The 22,885-nt window shown below is 40.0% G+C and overlaps 3 protein-coding genes and 1 long non-coding RNA gene across 4 annotated transcripts; 2 read left to right on the top strand and 2 right to left on the bottom strand.

Annotated features, from left to right (window-relative positions):
• Positions 1–694: 694 nt before the first annotated feature.
• Positions 695–5,061, top strand: LOC103870174 (receptor-like protein kinase BRI1-like 3). The gene is made up of 2 exons (XM_009148278.3): positions 695–1,472; positions 1,562–5,061. The coding sequence occupies exon 2, from the start codon at positions 1,678–1,680 to the stop codon at positions 4,942–4,944; it is 3,267 nt and encodes a 1,088-aa protein (XP_009146526.1). The 5' UTR covers positions 695–1,472; positions 1,562–1,677; the 3' UTR covers positions 4,945–5,061.
• Positions 5,036–7,282, bottom strand: LOC103870175 (L-ascorbate oxidase homolog). The gene is made up of 3 exons (XM_033291499.1): positions 6,960–7,282; positions 5,690–6,799; positions 5,036–5,602 (listed from the first exon to the last, which is right to left on the bottom strand). The coding sequence occupies exons 1-3, from the start codon at positions 7,208–7,210 to the stop codon at positions 5,296–5,298; spliced, it is 1,668 nt and encodes a 555-aa protein (XP_033147390.1). The 5' UTR covers positions 7,211–7,282; the 3' UTR covers positions 5,036–5,295.
• Positions 7,283–9,963: 2,681 nt separating this feature from the next.
• On the top strand, positions 9,964–12,596 carry LOC103870173 (L-ascorbate oxidase homolog). The gene is made up of 3 exons (XM_009148277.3): positions 9,964–10,326; positions 10,881–11,987; positions 12,168–12,596. Exons 1-3 carry the CDS (start codon positions 10,076–10,078, stop codon positions 12,466–12,468), a joined length of 1,659 nt encoding a protein of 552 aa, XP_009146525.2. The 5' UTR covers positions 9,964–10,075; the 3' UTR covers positions 12,469–12,596.
• LOC117134048 lies at positions 12,490–18,659 on the bottom strand. Its single transcript, XR_004458156.1, has 2 exons — positions 18,414–18,659; positions 12,490–12,979 (listed from the first exon to the last, which is right to left on the bottom strand). It is a non-coding gene; the product is annotated as an uncharacterized LOC117134048 (long non-coding RNA).
• Between the last annotated feature and the right edge of the window lie 4,226 nt (positions 18,660–22,885).

Here is a 22,885-nt window from a genome sequence, read left to right as displayed (position 1 = left end):
TGGGAATTATTGTTTCTTTTTTTTTAACAACTAGAATTATTGTTTCTAACAATATACTATATTTTTTTAGTTTTTTTTATCGGATTCTTTTCTTTTCTAACAATATTAATACGTGCGTATGTTTGTCTATGGAAACCGGAAGGCCGTCGTGAGGAGTAATTCATCTATGATCTAACCTGAAGATGATTAGGTTTTATTTGGTACGTCAAACATGAAACGAGTCGAATCTAAAGGGTGAGATGAATAGAAAGACTTGAAAAGAAAAAAAAAAGACTTGAAAAGAGATGTATACGCGTTGTAACTTATGCATAAACAAGTATAGAAGATTTAAGACTCATAAAACATCATCATTAGACAACATAGTTTTTTATAAATTTAAAACACTAAACAACATCATATAGTAACTTGAAAATAAATAAAAAATATTATATTCTAGACGGCTATATACATGATTGGATCTAACAAATTAATAGTGAAAGTTTGGTGGTAAGAAATTTGCTTTTTTTTATTCATTAAAATTTTATTTTTGCAGAAACTAGTTTATCATCTGCTTGGCCATGCAATAACATGTTACACAAATTTTAATGAGTTTGGGGATATCATTGACATTAACAAAAGAGATATCATTGACATTAACAAAAGAACGACTAAAAGCAACAAATCTAAGTTACAAAAAAAAAAAAAATCTAGTCACCACAATACATAGTTTTTTGTTAGATTTTATAAATATTCTTCCTAACCTGTAAAATATGTTTCTCTAAAATCAAATTACGAAACATCGATCTGATGTTGGGTTTGATAATCTATTGTAAGATATTTTCATGGATTAGGTTAATTATAAGAAATAGGTGGGATAAATAATTAATAAGAACTAGTCTTTAATATAATGATATGATTATGAATCCTCTTTTCATGTAGTTTTGTCTTCTCTACCTTTTCTCCCCATTTTTCCTCTCTTTTGCTTTTTTTTTTTGCAGTTTTCCAGCAAAGAGGAGGAAAAAGTGACAACACTTAAATCTCCTCTGCATCTTCCTCTTAGATGCGACGAAGAAACAAGAAAATCTCTTAAGCTTCTCACTTTGTCAAACAAATTAAAAAGCACTCTCCTTTATCTTTCTTGTTTTTATTTCCTGTAAAATTCGTTTTTTCTTTTCTTTTCTTCTGTGTAGTGGTCGTACTAAACACGCTGCCTTTTGTAGGTAAAAGCTGTAGAATCTTAAACCAGCTTTATCTTCTTTTTTTTAGTTTGGGTTGAATTCAACTCTCTCTCTCTCTCTTTTTTCCCGGTCCGACCATCTCTGCAACATCGTACTTGTTGGAGAGACAAAACTGTCGAAGACCATCTCCCTTGTCTTCTTCACTACAAGAACTCTCTCTCTCTCTCTCTCTGTCTCCTCTGTACTTCCACTCTCTCTTTTTCCGTATCTGTCAGCCTTTGATTCCGCTTTTTTGTTTCTTCACACATATACCATGTATGTATCTTCTTCTTCTTCCTCGAAGTGACTTTATTTTTCTTTACTTTTTTCCAGCGAAATAATCTTAACTTCACTTTGAATTTCAGTGTTGCAAGCTCTGCCATGGAGGATAGAGGCTTCCTCGCCATGTAGATGAAAAAGAAGATCCCTGAGCTTGATTCTTCTGGGAATTTAATCGAACACTTGGTGAGCTGATAACAACATGAAGCAACAATGGCTGTTCCTGTTCGTGATCCTCTGTATGCTCGTCTTGCTTCTTACGGTGGACGCTCGTCACAGACGTCTACTAACCGACGACCAGAGCGAAGCTGCTCTGTTAACGGCGTTTAAGCAAACCTCCGTCAAGTCGGATCCTCACAACTTTCTGGATAACTGGAAACACGGGCCCGGCCCACCGGGCCGTGACCCATGTTCGTGGCGAGGCGTCTCCTGCTACGAAGGCAGAGTCATCGGCCTAGATCTACGAAACGCCGGCCTCACCGGAACCCTAAATCTCAGTAACCTCACGGCGTTATCGAATCTCCGGAGCCTATACCTCTCGAACAATTCGTTTTCCGAGGAGATCCCGGAGATCGATTTCCCGGCGGCTCTGCAACACCTCGATCTATCTCAGAACAACTTCTCCGGCGACTTCTCCCGTCTCAGCTTCGGGCTCTGTAGCAACCTCACCTTCTTCAGCTTATCGCACAACAACGTCTCCGGGGAGAAATTTCCGGTGACTCTCTCGAACTGTAAGCTCCTCGAGACGCTGAACCTCTCTCGGAACAGCCTCGCCGGGAAACTCCCCGGCGAGTGGGGGAGTTTCCAGAGCCTGAAACAGCTCTCTCTATCGCACAACCGATTCTCCGGCGAGATTCCGCCGGAGCTTTCTCTCCTCTGCCGAACTCTAGAGGTTCTTGATCTCTCCGGTAACGGTCTCACCGGCCAGCTCCCGGAGTCTTTCGTCTCTTGTGGGGTATTACAAAGTCTCAACCTTGGAAACAATAAGCTCTCCGGCGAGTTTTTAACCACCGTAGTGAGCAAGCTTCCTAGGATCACTTCTCTTTACTTGCCGTACAACAACATCTCAGGCTCTGTTCCGCTTTCGCTAGCTAACTGTAGTGAACTTCGAGTTCTTGATCTTAGCTCAAACGAGTTCACTGGAGAAGTACCGTACGGCTTGTGCACTCCGGTTCTTGAGAAGCTGCTTATCGCCAACAACTACTTATCAGGGACTGTTCCTGTAGAGCTAAGTAGCTGCAAGAGCTTGAAGACGATAGATCTCAGTTTCAATGCTCTCGGGGGGCCGATTCCAAAGGAGATATGGACAATGCCGAAGCTATCAGACTTAGTTATGTGGGCGAACAATCTCACCGGTGAGATCCCTGACGACATTTGCGTCGATGGAGGAAACTTGGAGACTCTGATCTTGAACAACAATCTCTTAACCGGTTCTATACCGGAATCAATCTCTAAATGCACTAATATGATCTGGATCTCTCTTTCTGGCAACCGCCTTACCGGGAAGATCCCGGTAGGGATGGGAAAGCTTGAGAAGCTGGCGATTCTCCAGCTTGGGGGCAATTCTTTAACCGGTAACGTCCCTTCCGAGCTTGGGAACTGCAAGAGTCTTATCTGGCTTGATCTGAACAGCAACAATCTAACCGGAGACCTCCCGGCTGAACTAGCTAGCCAAGCCGGGAAGGTAATGCCTGGAAGCGTCTCTGGTAAACAGTTTGCGTTTGTTAGGAATGAAGGCGGTACGGACTGCAGAGGTGCAGGTGGTTTAGTTGAGTTTGAAGGCATTCGTGCAGAGCGGTTAGAGCATTTCCCAATGGTTCATTCTTGTCCTGAGACAAGGATATACACAGGCTTGGCTATGTACACCTTCGACGGGAACGGGAGCATGATCTACTTGGACCTTTCGTATAACGCGGTTTCAGGCTCTATTCCTGTGAGTTACGGTAACATGGTTTACCTTCAGGTTTTGAATCTGGGACATAACCTGTTATCCGGAGCCATACCGGATAGCTTTGGTGGATTAAAAGCAATTGGTGTTCTTGATCTGTCTCACAATAACCTCCAAGGCTTCTTACCTGGATCACTTGGAGGTCTCTCTTTCCTCAGCGACTTAGACGTCTCTAACAACAATCTAACCGGACCAATCCCATTCGGAGGGCAGCTCACAACGTTCCCACTCAAAAGATACGCAAACAACTCAGGCCTCTGCGGGCTTCCCCTCCCACCTTGCAGCTCTGGTTCCCGCCACCGCCCCACGAGCTCCAACGCTCACCATAAGAAGCAGAGCATTGCCACTGGGATGATCACCGGCCTTGTGTTTTCTTTCATGTGTATGTTGATGCTTGCTATAGCGCTTTACCGAGTGAGGAAGGTTCAGAAGAAAGAGAAGAAGAGAGAGAAGTACATCGAGAGCCTCCCTACCTCTGGTAGCAGCAGCTGGAAGCTCTCTAGCGTCCATGAGCCGCTAAGCATCAACGTCGCGACGTTCGAGAAGCCGCTGCGGAAACTCACTTTCGCGCATCTTTTGGAAGCCACCAACGGGTTTAGCGCCGATAGTATGATTGGTTCAGGAGGGTTTGGAGATGTTTACAAGGCGAAACTCGGGGATGGTTCTGTTGTAGCGATAAAGAAGCTGATTCAAGTCACGGGACAAGGGGATAGAGAGTTCATGGCTGAGATGGAGACCATTGGGAAAATCAAACATAGAAACCTTGTTCCACTCTTGGGTTACTGCAAGATTGGGGAAGAGAGGCTTCTCGTCTATGAGTACATGAAACACGGAAGCTTAGAGACTGTTCTACACGAGAACACCAAGAGAGGTGGAGTCTTTCTTGACTGGACCGCGAGGAAGAAGATCGCAACGGGAGCTGCACGTGGGCTAGCGTTCCTTCACCATAGCTGCATCCCTCACATTATCCACAGAGACATGAAGTCAAGCAACGTTCTTCTAGACCAAGATTTCATGGCTCGCGTCTCGGACTTCGGTATGGCAAGGCTGGTGAGCGCTCTGGACACGCATTTGAGCGTGAGCACGCTCGCAGGAACTCCCGGTTACGTTCCACCAGAGTATTACCAGAGTTTCCGGTGCACGACCAAAGGAGATGTGTATAGCTACGGGGTTATACTTCTGGAGCTTCTCTCGGGGAAGAAACCGATCGATCCAGAGGAGTTTGGTGAGGACAACAATCTCGTGGGATGGGCTAAACAGCTTTATAAGGAGAGTAGAGGAGATGAGATTCTTGATTCGGACCTGATAACTGAAAAATCTGGCGACGTTGAGCTGTTTCATTACTTGAAGATTGCGTCTCAGTGTCTAGACGATCGACCGTTCAAAAGACCAACTATGATTCAAGTGATGGCGATGTTCAAAGAGTTTGTTCAGGTCGATACAGAGAATGATGATAGTCTCGATGACTTCTCTCTCAAGGAAACTCCTTTGGTGGAAGAACCACGAGATAAAGAGCCTTAGAAAAAGGCTCGGACTAAGAAGAAGGGCTTTGTTATCATCATACATGGTTCTAGGCTATAGAGAAATACTTTTATTGTAAAGTTTTTTTTTTGGGAGAAATAAGATCTCTTTTGCTTATTTCATCGAAGATTATGGATACATAATACATTACATAATTGTTACAAAAAAGTGAAGAACAAAAAACAAAGAGAAGACTAATGCTTCTTGAAAGAAAGAAAAATTACTTAAAAGGTATAGACACATACATACATTTTCAATTCCATGTATATACGAGTAAACCATATAATTTTAGAAATTAATTTTCAGATCAACAGAAGAATCAAAACTCTTTAGTTGTATTTAAAAGTTAACTTAGGCACCAGCGTAAGGGTTAACAGGTTTAGGTGTGTTTTTGACGAGACCACATTGGAGGCTTGTCTCAGGCATGTTGTATTCATCTCTAAGTGATTTCTCTGGAGACAAGACACTGGCGTAAAGCTGCTGTCCTAAGTAACGTCTCTCTGTGTTCTCAGAACGAACGTTCCACATTCCGCAGTTATCAAATGTGAGCAAGATTGCTGCCCAACACTTTGGGTAGACTTGAACTGTGTGTCTGCTCACTGCATCCAAGAGGTTGTAGTTCTTCCTCTTCTCTGGGGTCCAAGTCCCTGGCTCAACACTTTAAAAGATAGTAAAAGTCAAAATTAGGTTAAAATGAAGAGTTACTTGTGATGCAAGAAACAAAGTGTGTGTTTGTTTTACTTACGCAACGGAGAAGAAAGAATAACCGTCCAAGTGCCAAGACTGAACACTCTTCTCGTGGTTCTCAAACACCACCTCGACGAAGGTGCGGTGAGTGATGTTAAGAACGTTAGGCTCGATCTTGATGTTTTTGATCTGTTCCGGGGTAGGGTCATCGGTGATGGTATCATACTTAAACACCTTGTCGGAAATACCAAAGTATTCGGCCAGCTTCAGAGGGGTCTCAGGTTCTGTGTGGGAGACTCCGTTCAATGCAAACCTAAGCTTACCATCGACCTTGCCTTGAGTGTTCACGAGCTTGATTGTACGTGTGATGTTGATCTTTCCATAATGGTAAGATCCCTGAGGGTTAGGCCTGGCTGCACTAGCGGTCAAGTTCCACCTGAAGGATCGGAACTGGTTCAACGACCAGGCCCATCCGACCGGACCAGCCGGGAGCTGTGAAGAGGCTGGTCCTTTGCCTCCCTCGTAGCGGAGAAGTCCGGTTGTTGTAATAACCGTCTTCAAGAACCTAGAGGATGCAACCATGTAGTAATCTTTAGGTTCTTGATTCGCGGTAACGATGGTGCCAAAGCACTGGCCAACGTGAACGTCGAGAGAGTCGTAATCGTTTTGAAGAACGTGCGATCCTTCCATTTCAACGAGCTTCATCTTGTGATTCTGAATCCTAAAGTTGATAGATGTCTTGAGACCCACGTTACAGATCCTAACCCTGTAAGTCTTTCCAGGCTTCAAGGTGAAGAGCGGTGCGTCTGATCCATCACCTTTTCCGGACTTTCCGTTGATGACAATACCGTCTGGACGACCAATAGTACGACCACCGTCGAGGAACTTCTTCAACTGAGTGTGGCTCTTAGTGTACCAGTCACCGATGAGGACAGTGTAGTCATCTTCGGGATCAGCGTAAGGGACCGGGATGAGGAGACGGCTGTTCACTCGGAGTCCACCATATCCACCAGCGGCACGGTGCATCCCTGTGGTGGGATAGTACAAGTAGCTTCCTATCTGATCTTTAGGCTGGAAATGGTAAGTGTAGTTGGTGCCGGGCATGATCGGACACATAGTCCCTGGAGTCCCATCTTGCCAACAGTTCTTCCTGTGCTGGATTCCATTCCTAAAATGCAAAAATATATTATAACTTATTAATAATGTAAATGATCAGACTCCTTATGTTTATGTTTTCTAAATTTTAGATTCGACCATGGCTAAAGAGTTCTTTTTTTTTTCTAGAGAAAAGATATGTTTGTAGATGAATGAATGGTTATTAATATTACCAAGTGAGGAGGAAGGGTTCATCAAGGTTGTTGAAGACGTTGATGATGACATTGTTGTTGGAGGTTGAGTTGATGTTGGGACCAGGGAATTGGCCGTTGATTAGAATGACTTGTTGTGGAACGCCTAGAGGAGAAGCGGTTCCATAGGTCACGTTCCATACGTGGTGGAAGTAAGGGTCTTCGGCATGGACCACCACCGTTGCGGCTGCGGCCAGGTAGAGGCACGCGGCCAATAGTTTAACCCCTCGCATATGTGTTTTTGTGGGGTATTAATGTTTTATTTTTATTTGGTTATGTTTTGGGGTTTGAATTTCGAGTTGTGAAAATGCTTGAGGACGTTTTTATAGGGTTTTTTAAGACTGCTTTTTCTGATTTTCTTTGGCATCTCCTCTCATTTCGCTATTCATTTCCATATTTGGGAATATTGAAGTTTAACCTCTCCCTATTATTAGTGTTTTTAGTTTCTCTTAACATTTTTCTTCCTTTTCTAATTTTTGGCTTTGGTTTCCATGTCTTTGAGAATTTGGCTATTTTGGATTTTAAAAGAATACTCTGAGAGAGAAAAATCTATTAGTCATGTGAATAAGTTATAGACATAAACTTGAATGTATTTCAAGAAATTCACATGCAAACTGATAAGTTTACATAACTATTATTATTATTATTATTATTATTATTATTATTATTATTATATTATTATTATTATTATTATTATTATTATTATTATTATTATTATTATTATTATTATTATTATTATTATTATTATTATTATTATTATTATTATTATTATTATTATTATCACATCATTAATTTTTTTGGTTAAACACTCATCATGAACAGTATTCAAAAAAATGGTATAGACGGCCGTTTAGGCGGCACAGTTAGGTTTTATAAAACCGTAGCAATTACCTTCTAAGTCATAGACAATTACAATACTGTAATCATAAATAATATATAGTTTATTATTAATAAATTATAATAATTAATATATTATAATATATAATCTTATGAAAATAAAATAATATAAATTTTATATTAATAAATAATGGTATTTAATATAAAATATTATATATATTTAGTATATTGTATTAATTTTTAAATGACTAACCCGCCTGCCTAGCTAATAATCTAGGAGTCCGCTTAGTCGTTCTATGCATCTTGAGTCATCGCTTGCTCAGGGCCTAAGTTCACCGGGGCTTCGGTCGCCGGCTCCCCTGTCATCAGGTCACCAACTTTTTCTTTTGAACACTGATTATGACCATTTTTTTCTCACAATTGGCAAAAGCTTCAAAGCCTGGAAGTGACTCATTGTGACCATATAATCTAGTAAACTATTATTATGTCATGCCATAGAATGCCTTAAATTTAGAGTATGTTACATTGTTATAAGAAATACTTGTTATAAACATTAAGAGTCAGTGAATTTTTCTCTACACTAACTGAAAGACTAAAACTCTCGCTGATCTGAATCTTCATCCCCATACAGTATGTTGTATTTACTTTTAGTCGCCAGTCACCATCGTTCGGGTTTCACGATTTTGTCTCGTATGTATTGGAGAGAAGATCCCACATCGGATATATGAAAGGGACTTGAGTAATATATAAGGGACTTGGGTCAATCCACTAATTGCCAATTGGTTTTAAGTTGGAAGCCCAATAAACTTATCAGTATGTATGACGGTCCATCTTCTCTCTTCTCTTGTCGGCTAAAAGAAGTCCAGACTTGGATAATATATCATTCCCAAGATCTCTCCCGTCTATATTTTTGTGGTGTCAGCTCTCTTGTTTGTGTTGTTTCTGGTTTTCAATTGGTCGGAGTGGTTTCCATTCTCCAAGGACCGGGGCAGGGTGTCGGCTTCCTGATCCGCTTGTTGTTGAGTGGAAACCTTGCGGTTGTCTCCTTCAATTGTTTGTTAGACTCATCTTTTTTTGCTGGTCTTCCAGCAATGTTGTACTAAAAGTCCTTTGAAGTCCTATCGCCGCCATTAGTAACAACTTCTCATTTAGCTTTTTCTTTAGTTCATTAGAGCTTAGGAAGATCTAACCATGTGTCATTGAGTCTTTTTTAACTTTTTGGGATTCTTTCGTACCTCTTTGCTTTAGCATTGTTGTGATTCAAGTTTCTTGTATCAGTCTCCACATTACAAGTTAATGGAATTCACGTACATATCAAAAAAAGAGAATCATTCTCAAGTGAGGGTAAGAGCATTAATATCTGTGCCTCTTAAGGCTGACTTTTCCAAAAAATAATAATTTAAAATCATGTGGATCCCACCATTAATTAAAACCTGCATTTTCTACCTTTTCTGTAAGAAGTGAATTTGTGAGGGTTTTATCACTTTTCGCGGATCCTATGAACACGTGACGATCCACAATTGGTCAGTTTTTAATCTTTTTTTAAAAAAAATCGGACAAAACAAAAGAATAATAATTAAAAAAAAAAATTAAAATCCACTCTCCCTCCCCTTGTTAATGCTGCTCTAATAACCTAACATAAACTAGCATATATAGTACTTAGCGAAATTTTTGTATATATGAGCTGGGTGCATATTGCCTACCAACATATCATATCTTACACAATATCCTATAAACCAAAAGACAACAAATTTGAAATATATCAACAATGAAAATGCGAGTTCTTAAGGTTAAATTATACAAAGTGTAGCAACTTCACGTAGTTTTCAAAAGACCACTTTATTTTATCCTGTGTGTAATAAACCGTAGCTGAAACATGTTATATAAACAAAATCACTTAATGACACTTTGTGAGTTGTTAATTTGACACCGTTTGAGGATATTTCCATTATTAGAATATGATATGATCCGAGCTGTGTGTTCGTTCAAAACGTTGAAACCCTAAGAACCAAAGAGAGGAATTCAAAAATAGAACTTACACATATGGAAGGTAAAAAAATTAGAGATGAAGCGTGAGATTAGGCGACGAATCCGTGCAAACCAAGGTATCCACACCAGCATAAATAGTTAATCACGACATCACCAAAAGACTCGTCAAAAGTCAAGAGAACATAGTTTCTTCTTGCTTTTGAGAAGAAATAAATCTTCTATAGGAAAGGGTTAGTTTATTAATTAAAAATAAATATAAAAGTAGAAAAGAGATGATGCAGGGTGGTAAGCTTTTGACGGTGTTTGTGTGCCTCGTCTCCTCGGTGGCGCTGGTGAACGCTGGTGATCCTTACTTTTACTACACATGGAATGTGACTTACGGAACTGTCGCGCCTCTTGGAATCCCTCAACAGGTGATTCTCATCAACGGACAGTTCCCTGGTCCTAACCTAAACTCCACCTCCAACAACAATGTTGTCATCAATGTCTTCAACAACCTTGACGAGCCTTTCCTCTTGACATGGTTCGTAACCATCCCCTCTCGTTTCTTCTTTATACCTTATATGGTTGTTCTCTTTAGATTTATCAAACGTATAAAGCGTTTTCCACATAAGAACGTTGTCTTCAAAAAAAAAACAAATCATATTTTTCATATCATTTTTTCATTTTCAAATAAACTTATATTGGTTTTAGGTTTCAAAAGCTCTTGGTCTACTTATGTTATTTGTTTCTTGGGATTTTAGGTTCGACAAATTGAAATCGAATTCTTTTTGGATCATTCAATATAATTGTTTGAGAAAAATCTGGTCTAGTTTCCGTTCAAATTATTATTTTTTGTTTTTTTTTTTTTGAAAAAAAATGTTACATAGTTATATCTACTTTTAATAACAAATATCTTTGGTTTATCCTATTAAACTAATGAATAAAAATGATTAAAAACTAAAACACATTGTGGTTAAGTTTTGATTTAAGATATGCTTTGTATTAGGTTTAGTTGTATGACCACAACTATTTATAACCAGTTTTCATTATTACTTTGGATCTTGAGTCCTGACTATGGGTTCGGTGACATGGCAGGAGTGGTCTCCAGCACAGGAAGAACTCATGGCAAGATGGTGTGACTGGGACCTCATGCCCAATCCCAGCAGGCACCAACTACACTTACCATTTCCAGCCCAAGGACCAGATCGGTAGCTACTTCTACTACCCATCAACCGCTCTCCACCGTTTCTCCGGTGGTTTCGGTGGCCTCCGTGTCAACAGCCGTCTCCTCATCCCCGTCCCTTACGCTGACCCCGAAGACGACTACACCGTCCTTATCAACGACTGGTACACCAAGAGCCACACCGCTCTCAAGACCTTCCTCGACAGTGGTCGTACTCTTGGATCCCCCGACGGTGTTCTCATCAACGGTAAATCCGGTAAAGTCGGAGGACCAAACGTGCCACTCTTCACCATGAAGCCAGGAAAGACTTACAAGTACAGAATATGCAACGTTGGATTCAAATCCACACTTAACTTCAGGATCCAAGGACACAAGATGAAGCTTGTTGAGATGGAAGGCTCTCACGTTCTCCAGAACGACTACGACTCACTCGACGTCCACGTCGGACAGTGCTTCGCTGTTCTTGTGACAGCTGACCAAAATGCCAAGAACTACTACATGGTTGCATCCACTAGGTTCCTCAAGAAGGAAGTGAGCACCGTTGGTGTGATGAGCTACGAAGGAAGCAACGTTCAGGCTTCAAGTGAGCTCCCCAAGGCTCCAGTGGGCTGGGCTTGGTCTCTTAACCAGTTCAGATCCTTCAGGTGGAACTTAACCGCCAGCGCGGCTAGACCTAACCCGCAAGGATCTTACCATTACGGAAAGATCAACATCACTCGTACCATCAAGCTCGCCAACACCAAGAACTTGGTGAACGGTAAGGTTAGGTTTGGACTCAACGGTGTATCACACGTTGACACCGAGACTCCCTTGAAACTTGCTGAGTACTTTGAGATGTCCGAGAAGGTCTTCAAATACAACGTCATCAAGGACGAGCCAGCAGCCAAGATCACAACATTAACCGTGGAGCCCAATGTTTTGAACATCACTTTCCGTACCTTTGTTGAAATAGTCTTCGAGAACCATGAGAAGAGCATGCAATCCTTCCATTTGGATGGTTACTCATTCTTCTCAGTCGCGTAAGCTCCACTCATAACTTTTAATTAAAAAAAATTAGATTAATTTTAATTAATTTTTTATCAATTTGAAAAATATTAAATCAAATCTAATGTTTCATTCGGATGTGCCCAGAACCAGCTCTGGTTCACTCCCTGGCATTTAAGATTCATAACATTTTTTTTTAACATTGTTTTCAACAGTTCTGAGCCAGGAACATGGACACCAGAGAAGAGAAACAACTACAACTTGCTCGATGCCGTCAGCAGACACACCGTGCAAGTGTTCCCCAAGTCCTGGTCCGCCATCCTCTTGACATTCGACAACGCTGGTATGTGGAACATCAGATCAGAGAACTGGGAGAGAAGATATTTGGGACAGCAGATGTACGTCAGTGTTCTGTCACCTGAGAAATCACTAAGAGACGAATACAACATCCCACTCAACACCAACCTCTGCGGTATCGTCAAGGGCTTGCCATTACCTACACCCTACACTATTTAAACTCATCACCTTCACTAAGTGTTTTTTTTTGTATTTCTAATTGATATGTAAAATTGTACTTTCCACAAGTGAGTGTATTACGTGACTAAAATAACCCTTTCCTAATTTCACTAAACATTACTAATATATTGCAAAATCCAATCGTTGTTCAAATCACTAATAGTAAACAATATTAGCTCAGTTAATATAATCCCCATTCTAACACAAGAGACTGCTGTTCAGTTGCATAGTCTTAAAAGTTTTAGTTTAAGCACAAAGATAATTAATATGCTAAAAGTTGTTATTATTACTTCACATATGCTCGAGTCTCATTGATCAGAACGATGAGTAAATCTGAAAGGAAAAATTAATTTATGTCCATGTTTAGAATTTCGGAATCAAGCCCAACAAATTTCACAGCTTGATTTGGTTGGAAAGCAGAGTAATCAAATTTTTTAAAATTTTTTACTTAGACTGTTACACCTATCAAACACGAACCGGATAACTCAGAAAGGCCAAAAAGGAAACAAACCTTATGTAACAGCCCGATCCCCCGGCGTCCGACCGGGGTTATCGAAGGGGCGTTATGGACACGTGTCTACTCATTTAGACAACCCTACGTATCCCGTTACTGGTCCCGAGAGACGAGCGCATAACCTTCTTTGAAATACCGTCACACCCACATCCATATACTTCTACTTACAGTCCTGCGCACAGGAAAAAATGGAAATGGAGGGGTGAGCAACAAGTTACTCAGTGAAGTGGCTCTAGACCAGCCTGCCCGCATGACACTCTATACTACTCTATGCGGGAACTAGGACCGACTAGCCACTACAATCAGTTAATGCATTTTATCATTTCCTATCGTCATCTGTAATTTCCACATTAACTTCCATTCATTTCTAACAACCTAGTGATCAATCAATACAATGATCTCACTCATTGCCACACAGGTCAAACCCTAGACTTAACCGACTCATCTTACCAGTCCAACTCGATCCTATGACACCTTTAACTCCCCGTTACCCGACCATGATGCACGTTTTTATATCCCGCCTCTCGCGGTTGGCACACGTTCTTTTCATCAGTGGGTAGTCCCAACTAGGCTTCTACCCCATATTCATGTGGATTCGCCACATCTCCTATGGGTGCTTCCATATTCATGTGGATTCGCCACATCTCCTATGGATACCTAGCGTGAACTGCTGCCACACATACTTTTCCTCAGTGGGTAGCCCCCCACTAGGCTTCTACCCCATATTCATGTGGATTGGCCACATCTCCTATGGGTGCTTCCATATTCATGTGGATTCGCCACATCTCCTATGGATACCTAGCGTGGACTACTTACCCCACCTACTTTCCTTAGACTCTCTATATGCTTTCCCACCCATGCTTAACCTTAACATCATTCTTTCATACTTTTACTTATCCTTTCACTTCCTTATCGTTTCCACTTAACCCTTCTCATTCCCAATTACTCCCCTTTTCATTCATACTTGTACTTGGACTCAATCACTAGACGCCACCCGTTATCGGTGTCACACACAATACACATCGCATTCAAGTTCTACTTCAATAACTTTTATAATCACTGCTCACCTATCATCCTAGCATTTATTTCTCTCTAGCATCCTAACTTCAATCACAACAACACATGGGACATCACAACCAAACATACAAGTATCAACTACCAATCAACCATTACCACAACAATTCAATTCAGTTCATCAAGTCCCATTTATCAGTATGAGGGTTCTTATGCATCATGATCCATTCATCTATCATCCTAGCAATACCATGTACTATCAACCTAACTCCCAAACAGGGTCTAAGCAAACCTAACTCCAACATATAGGAGTATACAGAACCATGAAAGAAGGTTGGGTTCGAAACACTCCACCTTAGCCTAGATCTGGATCTGGAAACAAGGATGAAGAGATCTGAACAGATCTGGAACAACTAAACAAGAGAGAGACGAGATCTGGTCACCACCACCACGGCTGCAACCACCACCACCATCACCACATGGCACCGGCGAGGAGGAGGGAGAGAGGAGAGAAAGAGAGGCGTGAGAGAAGAAGAGGGAAGAGGGAAAAGAGAAGCTTGACGGCTAGGGTTTCCAAGTCTCTCTAAATCTCTGCAGAGCTTCGCTCAAGTTTCAGAAAATGAGAGAAAAGAATGGGCTGCATCTCTTTATAAAGGAAAGGGTGAAGGGAACCCTAGGTTTTTTGTGAAATGGGCCGTAGAGAAGCCCATTCTTTTATGAAAATTTTTGGGCCAGGAACCGGGCCGTTACAATTCTCCCCCACTTGAATGGAATTCGTCCCCGAATTCTATATGTCGATACTCCAACTCTAACATCCTGAACCCGAATGGGTAAACAACTCGTCCTTTGAAATCTAATGGTTCATGCAACAGACCAGGTTCCATATTCCTCACGGAGATCCAACGTCCTCTTAATTCCCAAATCGATTCTCCATCAGCGTTCTCATCCCTAGATTGTTTTCATCTCATATGCATTTCCACATCACCACCACTCTTGTCGACGTAATTCTCTGATGGTCATGTACCTCTTCTATCCTTTCGTACAGCAGCTCATCATCAACAATTATATCTGCTAAGCGGTTTCTTGGATCATCTCAGGCTCGAGATTCTGATCTCCCCCACTTTGGTCCTACATAAGGGATTCAACATGGTTGTTCATACAATCCTCATAGGGGATATCCATTTGCTTGAGTCATAGCTAATGTCTTGCATGGATTCAACTAATATCTGATCCATTAACCAACTTCCTCTCTAAGCTCCACACACATGTACATCACATAGGTTGATTGCCATGTCCTTGGCGACCCAACAACAAAAATATATTGTTATCATATTCCATTTCCATTTTGACACATAAAACTCTTGCATCAATCATATACGGCCTCACATCCCACTATTCTCAACTAACAAGTCTTAGTTGCAAAGCTCCATTAAAACCCTCTTGGCAGTTCCTCTTCGAATCCGGATAAATCTGTTTGCTGCCCACTACAATGGCCATTGCGACCGATAAACTTGTCCCATGATCTCTTCCTTCACCGTTGTGTGGTACCCAACCACATCTCCGTTGATTAACTTAGCGAGCACTTCATCTCATGAAACTTAACGAGCTACTCCACACCGAACATATCCTCGTCCTCTGAGTCCTTCGGTCTGGCCATGTTTTCCTTGATGAACGAACCTCCTATCATAGCCCTACTAGTTGTACTGGTTATACTGGTAGTACGCTCCCATCCATTATCACCTAGTGTGGTTCTTCTCGCACTTCCACTCTTGTCACAACGAAACCGCCTTGTGTTAATGACGATGTCGCAAGTTCTCCTTGGGCTCTGAGTATGTGATGCTTGGTTAGCCTATGATCTTCTTACACCAAACAATAGCTCTGCACCCTTTTAGATTAGTTCATGATCCCAGTAATCTTGCACGTTACAACTATTCTTCAGATCGGTTCTCATTTCCTTCAGGAAGCTGTGAATCAGTTCTCGCCCCCCTTAGAGAGTGCCTGACAATCTCCTCAGGGGTTATATCTTTATTGTATTCCCTTACAATCATGTCTCTCGGGCAGATATCCTAGAACTAACCCTCCATTAGATATATGTCATTCTTCGGGAAATACTTTCATTGACCTATGGCCTCAACTTGTTTCACTGCACCTCTAATGTTCCTCTAAACTCATGATATCCGCCACAACCTTCACGCTCTCGGTAGTTACATTAGTCGGGTTTCCATCTCTGGCTTTCCTCCAACCACTCCAACTCATGTGTCTGGCGATGGAACTTCATCAATGGACGTCACCGATGGGGTACCACCTTTCTCTTTATGATGCGCTGAGTCCGAGTGTAGTTCGGGTTCCACCATGCAGGTCCACGATACCCGTAATTGTCACTCTGGTCGATACTGGTTGTCGAAGACATCCTTCAAGTAGACATCCGATCAGAACCATAATAGAAGTATAGATATAGTGGGTGGTTTTGAAATCGTTCATAACTTTCAGAAAAATCACAACTTTCAGAAAAATCAAAACTTTTCACACACTCTTTTCTTTTAGTTAAAACAATTCTCTCTTTTCTTTTTTTTTTTTTTTTTTTTTTAAACGTCGGAAATGCCGATCCCTTAGGACAGAACTAAGGGATCTTAACCTGGCTCTGATACCAATTGTAACAGCCCGATCCCCCGGCGTCCGACCGGGGTTATCGAAGGGGCGTTATGGACACGTGTCTACTCATTTAGACAACCCTACGTATCCCGTTACTGGTCCCGAGAGACGAGCGCATAACCTTCTTTGAAATACCGTCACACCCACATCCATATACTTCTACTTACAGTCCTGCGCACAGGAAAAAATGGAAATGGAGGGGTGAGCAACAAGTTACTCAGTGAAGTGGCTCTAGACCAGCCTGCCCGCATGACACTCTATACTACTCTATGCGGGAACTAGGACCGACTAGCCACTACAATCAGTTAATGCATTTTATCATTTCCTATCGTCATCTGTAATTTCCACATTAACTTCCATTCATTTCTAACAACCTAGTGATCAATCAATACAATGATCTCACTCATTGCCACACAGGTCAAACCCTAGACTTAACCGACTCATCTTACCAGTCCAACTCGATCCTATGACACCTTTAACTCCCCGTTACCCGACCATGATGCACGTTTTTATATCCCGCCTCTCGCGGTTGGCACACGTTCTTTTCATCAGTGGGTAGTCCCAACTAGGCTTCTACCCCATATTCATGTGGATTCGCCACATCTCCTATGGGTGCTTCCATATTCATGTGGATTCGCCACATCTCCTATGGATACCTAGCGTGAACTGCTGCCACACATACTTTTCCTCAGTGGGTAGCCCCCCACTAGGCTTCTACCCCATATTCATGTGGATTGGCCACATCTCCTATGGGTGCTTCCATATTCATGTGGATTCGCCACATCTCCTATGGATACCTAGCGTGGACTACTTACCCCACCTACTTTCCTTAGACTCTCTATATGCTTTCCCACCCATGCTTAACCTTAACATCATTCTTTCATACTTTTACTTATCCTTTCACTTCCTTATCGTTTCCACTTAACCCTTCTCATTCCCAATTACTCCCCTTTTCATTCATACTTGTACTTGGACTCAATCACTAGACGCCACCCGTTATCGGTGTCACACACAATACACATCGCATTCAAGTTCTACTTCAATAACTTTTATAATCACTGCTCACCTATCATCCTAGCATTTATTTCTCTCTAGCATCCTAACTTCAATCACAACAACACATGGGACATCACAACCAAACATACAAGTATCAACTACCAATCAACCATTACCACAACAATTCAATTCAGTTCATCAAGTCCCATTTATCAGTATGAGGGTTCTTATGCATCATGATCCATTCATCTATCATCCTAGCAATACCATGTACTATCAACCTAACTCCCAAACAGGGTCTAAGCAAACCTAACTCCAACATATAGGAGTATACAGAACCATGAAAGAAGGTTGGGTTCGAAACACTCCACCTTAGCCTAGATCTGGATCTGGAAACAAGGATGAAGAGATCTGAACAGATCTGGAACAACTAAACAAGAGAGAGACGAGATCTGGTCACCACCACCACGGCTGCAACCACCACCACCATCACCACATGGCACCGGCGAGGAGGAGGGAGAGAGGAGAGAAAGAGAGGCGTGAGAGAAGAAGAGGGAAGAGGGAAAAGAGAAGCTTGACGGCTAGGGTTTCCAAGTCTCTCTAAATCTCTGCAGAGCTTCGCTCAAGTTTCAGAAAATGAGAGAAAAGAATGGGCTGCATCTCTTTATAAAGGAAAGGGTGAAGGGAACCCTAGGTTTTTTGTGAAATGGGCCGTAGAGAAGCCCATTCTTTTATGAAAATTTTTGGGCCAGGAACCGGGCCGTTACACCTTAGATCACCTGAAAAGGTTTAATAATTCTATCGCAAGCAAGCTTGACACAGTAACTCTCATCGTCACTGGAGAGCAGAACCGGTGCGTCAACGTCAAACAAGTAGACTGAGAAATTTTGCATGTTTTTCAAGCTTGTTTTTTCTTTTCTATAACTAAATTTAATACTATGCCCCGCCGGTTATCGGAACGACGCGAGCCGGGACGGGCCTGCATTCTACTTTAAGTTAATTAATTGAACCCCCCCCCCCCCCCCCCCCCCCCCCACCCCCCACCCCCAAAAAAGTTGTAAAAGTTTATATCCCTAATTCTAGCTAAGGTTTTCAAAAAATAGGTATTTCAAAATTTGAGATACTATTTTGAAAATTATTAAGAGAATATTGTATCCAAACATTTTTATACTAGTATTTTTTTTTTGTGGGTGCTCTAAGCTGCCAACAAAAAAAAAGATTTATATATACTTCTATTAATATTCAATAACAGGTATGGGTTTTCTAAAACAAAAACATCAAAATGTCAGTTTTTTTACATATTAACCCCTCCATCTATAAAAATGCAAGATATCCCGACCAAAATAAACGTTCATATATAGCAGTGGATTAACAGATTCTAAAAGGGGATTTTTGCAAAATTGACCTATAACTTAAAGTCAAACACAAAACTAACCTCCTTTTTTTTTGAAAATTGGTTTTGCCCTATTCACCCCACAAGTTCATATAATTTACGAAAATGACATCAATTTTTTTTTTTATTTTTTTTTTCGAAAATGACATTTTTACTCTCTCACCCTCATCATCTTCAAGTAATTACAAGATTGCCATTGTCATCAATACCACAACCACCATGAACAACCAATTTGAAGCTCTTAATGCTCCTAAAATCTATTTACCCTTCTTCTTTTTCCATTCTTGTGAACTAAACACAACATATCTCTCACTTTCTCTCCACAATGAGCTAAAAAAACTCAAGATTTTGATTCTAAAATTTTTATGGTTCATAGAGTCATAGAAGCTAACGATTATGGGTGGGTGACTTCCGTTTGTGATTCTGTGTGCTTGGAGAAGCCTTATGTATGCTAAGGAACTTATCTCACTAATTTAAGGTATGACATCGAGTTTTTTTCCAGATCTGTTCGTCAGACGACTTACTTGGGAAGTCGTCTGGCTGTAGACGACTTACCTTTCAGTCGTCTGGTCAACGCAGAGGTTATTTTTGCAATTGACTTTGAAATCTGTAACCTGAGACGACTGAAAGTTAAGTCGTCTACTATTGTTTGGTTTCAAAAAAAATTCCAAAGAACCTAGACGACTTACATTTCAGTCGTCATAGGTTAGTTTTGTATTTGACTGGATAATTTCAGAAGTTTGACTTCCCCAGACGACTTACATTTCAGTCGTCTGGCGAAAATTAAAATAACAATATTTTTTTTAAAGTAAACGACTTACAATTAAGTAGTCATAGGTTAGTTTTGCAATTGAAAAAAAAAACTTCAAGATTTAATTATACACAGACGACTTATAATTCAGTCGTCCACCAGACGACTTAATTGTAAGTCGTCCAGGATTTTTTTCCGAGATTCTGGTCAAACCTCGTAAATCCTGGACGACTTACATTTCAGTCGTCTCGTGGACGAATGAATTATAAGTCGTCTGTATATAATTAAATCTTGAAGTTTTTTTTTTCAATTGCAAAACTAACCTATGACGACTTAACTGTAAGTCGTCTACTTTTAAAAAAATATTATTATTTTAATTTTCACTAGACGACTGAAATGTAAGTCGTCCAAAAAGTCAAACTTCTGAAATAATCCAGTCAAATGCAAAACTAACCTCTGACGACTGAAATGTAAGTCGTCTAGCTTTTTTGGAGTTTTTTTTTTAACCAAACAATAGTAGACGACTTAACTTTCAGTCGTCCGAAATAACAGATTTCAAAGTCAATTGCAAAAATAACCTCTGCGTTGACCAGACGACATATAGTTTAGTCGTCTAGACAACTTAGATTGAAGTCGTCCGCGTCTTCTCCACTAGTTTTTAAGTCTTCTACGTTAGTTTTTGAATAACTTGTATTTTTAAGAGTGATAAGTAACTTCAAGATATGTAAAACTCATATTTACAAAATATGTTCTCTCCCTTAGTTTTACTAAATTTGACTAAGTTTTTCAATGCAAACTTATAAAAAATATGATATGCTTTGACTAGTTACTATTGTTTGTTTCCATCTCTTACCAACATTCTTGTTTATTAAGATGAGAAAAAGGCCATTGGAGTTTATTATTGCATATGAGAGATCCAAAGATAAGAAAAAGGCTACTGAAGTCTATTATTTCATTGATTTGTAAATGTGTAAACACATTGTTAGCACATTTAATACATCTTGGAAAACATTATTACTGATTTTACAAAAAATTCACAACTAAAAGAGTATACATGCAATTCATAAAACAGATCACAAACAAAACTATTATAGATCATTCATCTACAAAGACAAGCTTGGATTCCACTTGAGTAGACAAGACCAGACAACTTTTAAGAAGTCCAGACAACTTCTAAGAAGTCCAGACGACTTCCAGGAAGTTCAGACGACTTTGCCAGAAGACTTTTAGGAAGTTCAGACGACTTCCAGACGACTTTACAGGAAGTCCAGACGACTTTTAGGAAGTCCAGACGACTTCCAGACGACTTCCAGATGACTTCCAGACGACTAACAAGTAAGTCGTCCCAGAAGTTTTCCAGATCTGAAAAACCTGCATCTTAAATCCAGATCTGAAAAACCTGCATATTCAAAAACGTTCAAATGGCTTAAAAACAGAAAAAATGAGTGGAAGATTAGATAAATCTACCTTTACAGAACACACAAAAATACATATCTAAAAATAATAGATCTACCTTTAAATTAGTGGAAGATGAGTACCAAATAATTAAAAACCTGCAAAAAAAAAAAAATAGATTAGTAACAAAGATATAAGACAAAATTGAAAAATTTATATAAAGTTTGGTGTTTTCAAGTCAAAGAGATTAGAGTGGGTTTGGAGAGTTTTAGTTTGGGAAAAAAAGTAAGAACTTTATACAACAAGAAGTTACCAAATGAAGAAAAATTAGACATTAGAACTTACCAAAACGCTCAGAAAAATCCAGACGACTTCCTGGAAGTCCAGACGACTTCCTGGAAGTCCAGACGACTTCCTGGAAGTCCAGACGACTTCCTGGAAGTCCAGACGACTTTGTCAGAAGACTTCCAAGAAGTCCAGACGACTTCCAGACGACTTCCAGACGACTAACAGGTAAGTCGTCCCAGAAGTCTTCCAGATCTGAAAAACCTGCACATCAAATCCAGATCTGAAAAACCTGCATATTCAAAAACGTTCAAATGACTTAAAAATAGAGAAAATGAGTGGAAGATTAGATAAATCTACATTTATTAAACACACAAAAATACATATCTAAAATTAATAGATCTACCTCTAAATTAGTGGAAGATGAGTACCATTTGATTAAAAACCTGCAAAAGAGATAGATTAGTAAGAAATACATGAGACAAAACTGAAAAATTCATATAAAGTTTGGTGTTTTCAAGTCAAAGAGATTAGAGAGAGGTTGGAGAGTTTTAGAATGATGAACATTACATTTTTGTTGCAGCCATTTGAGAGGAGGAGAGAGAATGTGTAAATTTTTCTTTATATAGGAAGACAAAAAATCCAATTAGATTAAATATTTTTGACTCAGACGACTTCCTGGACGACTTACATTTCAGTCGTCTGGTGAAGAAATTAAAACAGACGACTTACATGTAAGTCGTCCAGAAGAGTTTAATATTTTTAGCGGGAAATTAAATATTTTTAGCGGGAAACTAAAATAGAAGACTTTCCAGACGACTTACAAGTAAGTCGTCTGGACGACTGAAATATACGTCGTCCAGGTAAATTATTCAACAGACGACTGAAATATAAGTCGTCCACCCCCTAAACATAACCCCTAAACTTAATTATCTAATTAAACACTTCATAAAACCAAATCAAACTTGAAAAGTGTTTACTATACACAGAAATAAACACATATAGGTGAAAACTAATTTTTGAAAAAAACATTTTAGTTTTTCAAAATCTAACCCTAACAATACATACAATACTACAACATATGTTTGTCAAACTCCTAAACCAAAGTATTTCATGATTCACTACTTCCACTCATATATCTTCAAAACAAATCAATTTTATCATATCTTAATTTATATCAGTTAAAACTGTTTATAATTACTTGATTTTTATTTTTTACGCATCAAAATATTTTTTTACAAGATTTATAAATTATTTTTAAAATAAACTGGTACCAGACGACTTACACTTCAGTCGTCCAGACGACTTCCAACATCTCAGACGACTCAGACGATTTACTGGGGCTATATTCGTAAAAATGACTTTTGTTTTTTTGTTTGGTCACAAGGGGCTGAGCTGTAATTTCACTAAGCTTTTA

This window comes from Brassica rapa, chromosome A05 (genome assembly GCF_000309985.2).
Source record: "Brassica rapa cultivar Chiifu-401-42 chromosome A05, CAAS_Brap_v3.01, whole genome shotgun sequence".
Classification (NCBI taxonomy): domain Eukaryota; kingdom Viridiplantae; phylum Streptophyta; class Magnoliopsida; order Brassicales; family Brassicaceae; genus Brassica; species Brassica rapa.
The sequence above is the reverse complement of the archived record's forward strand: the minus strand, read 5'-3'. Positions and strand labels throughout refer to the sequence as shown.

Excerpts from the sequence above, each read along its gene's own strand:
- LOC103870174 (XM_009148278.3), top strand. The coding sequence starts at position 1,678 with ATGAAGCAACAATGGCTGTTCCTGTTCGTGATCCTCTGTATGCTCGTC.
- LOC103870175 (XM_033291499.1), bottom strand. The coding sequence starts at position 7,210 with ATGCGAGGGGTTAAACTATTGGCCGCGTGCCTCTACCTGGCCGCAGCC. Across the intron at positions 6,800-6,959 it reads GAACCCTTCCTCCTCACTTG|GAATGGAATCCAGCACAGGA; the intron begins GTAATATTAATA and ends TTTGCATTTTAG. Across the intron at positions 5,603-5,689 it reads TATTCTTTCTTCTCCGTTGC|TGTTGAGCCAGGGACTTGGA; the intron begins GTAAGTAAAACA and ends TATCTTTTAAAG.
- LOC103870173 (XM_009148277.3), top strand. The coding sequence starts at position 10,076 with ATGATGCAGGGTGGTAAGCTTTTGACGGTGTTTGTGTGCCTCGTCTCC. Across the intron at positions 10,327-10,880 it reads GAGCCTTTCCTCTTGACATG|GAGTGGTCTCCAGCACAGGA; the intron begins GTTCGTAACCAT and ends GTGACATGGCAG. Across the intron at positions 11,988-12,167 it reads TACTCATTCTTCTCAGTCGC|TTCTGAGCCAGGAACATGGA; the intron begins GTAAGCTCCACT and ends TGTTTTCAACAG.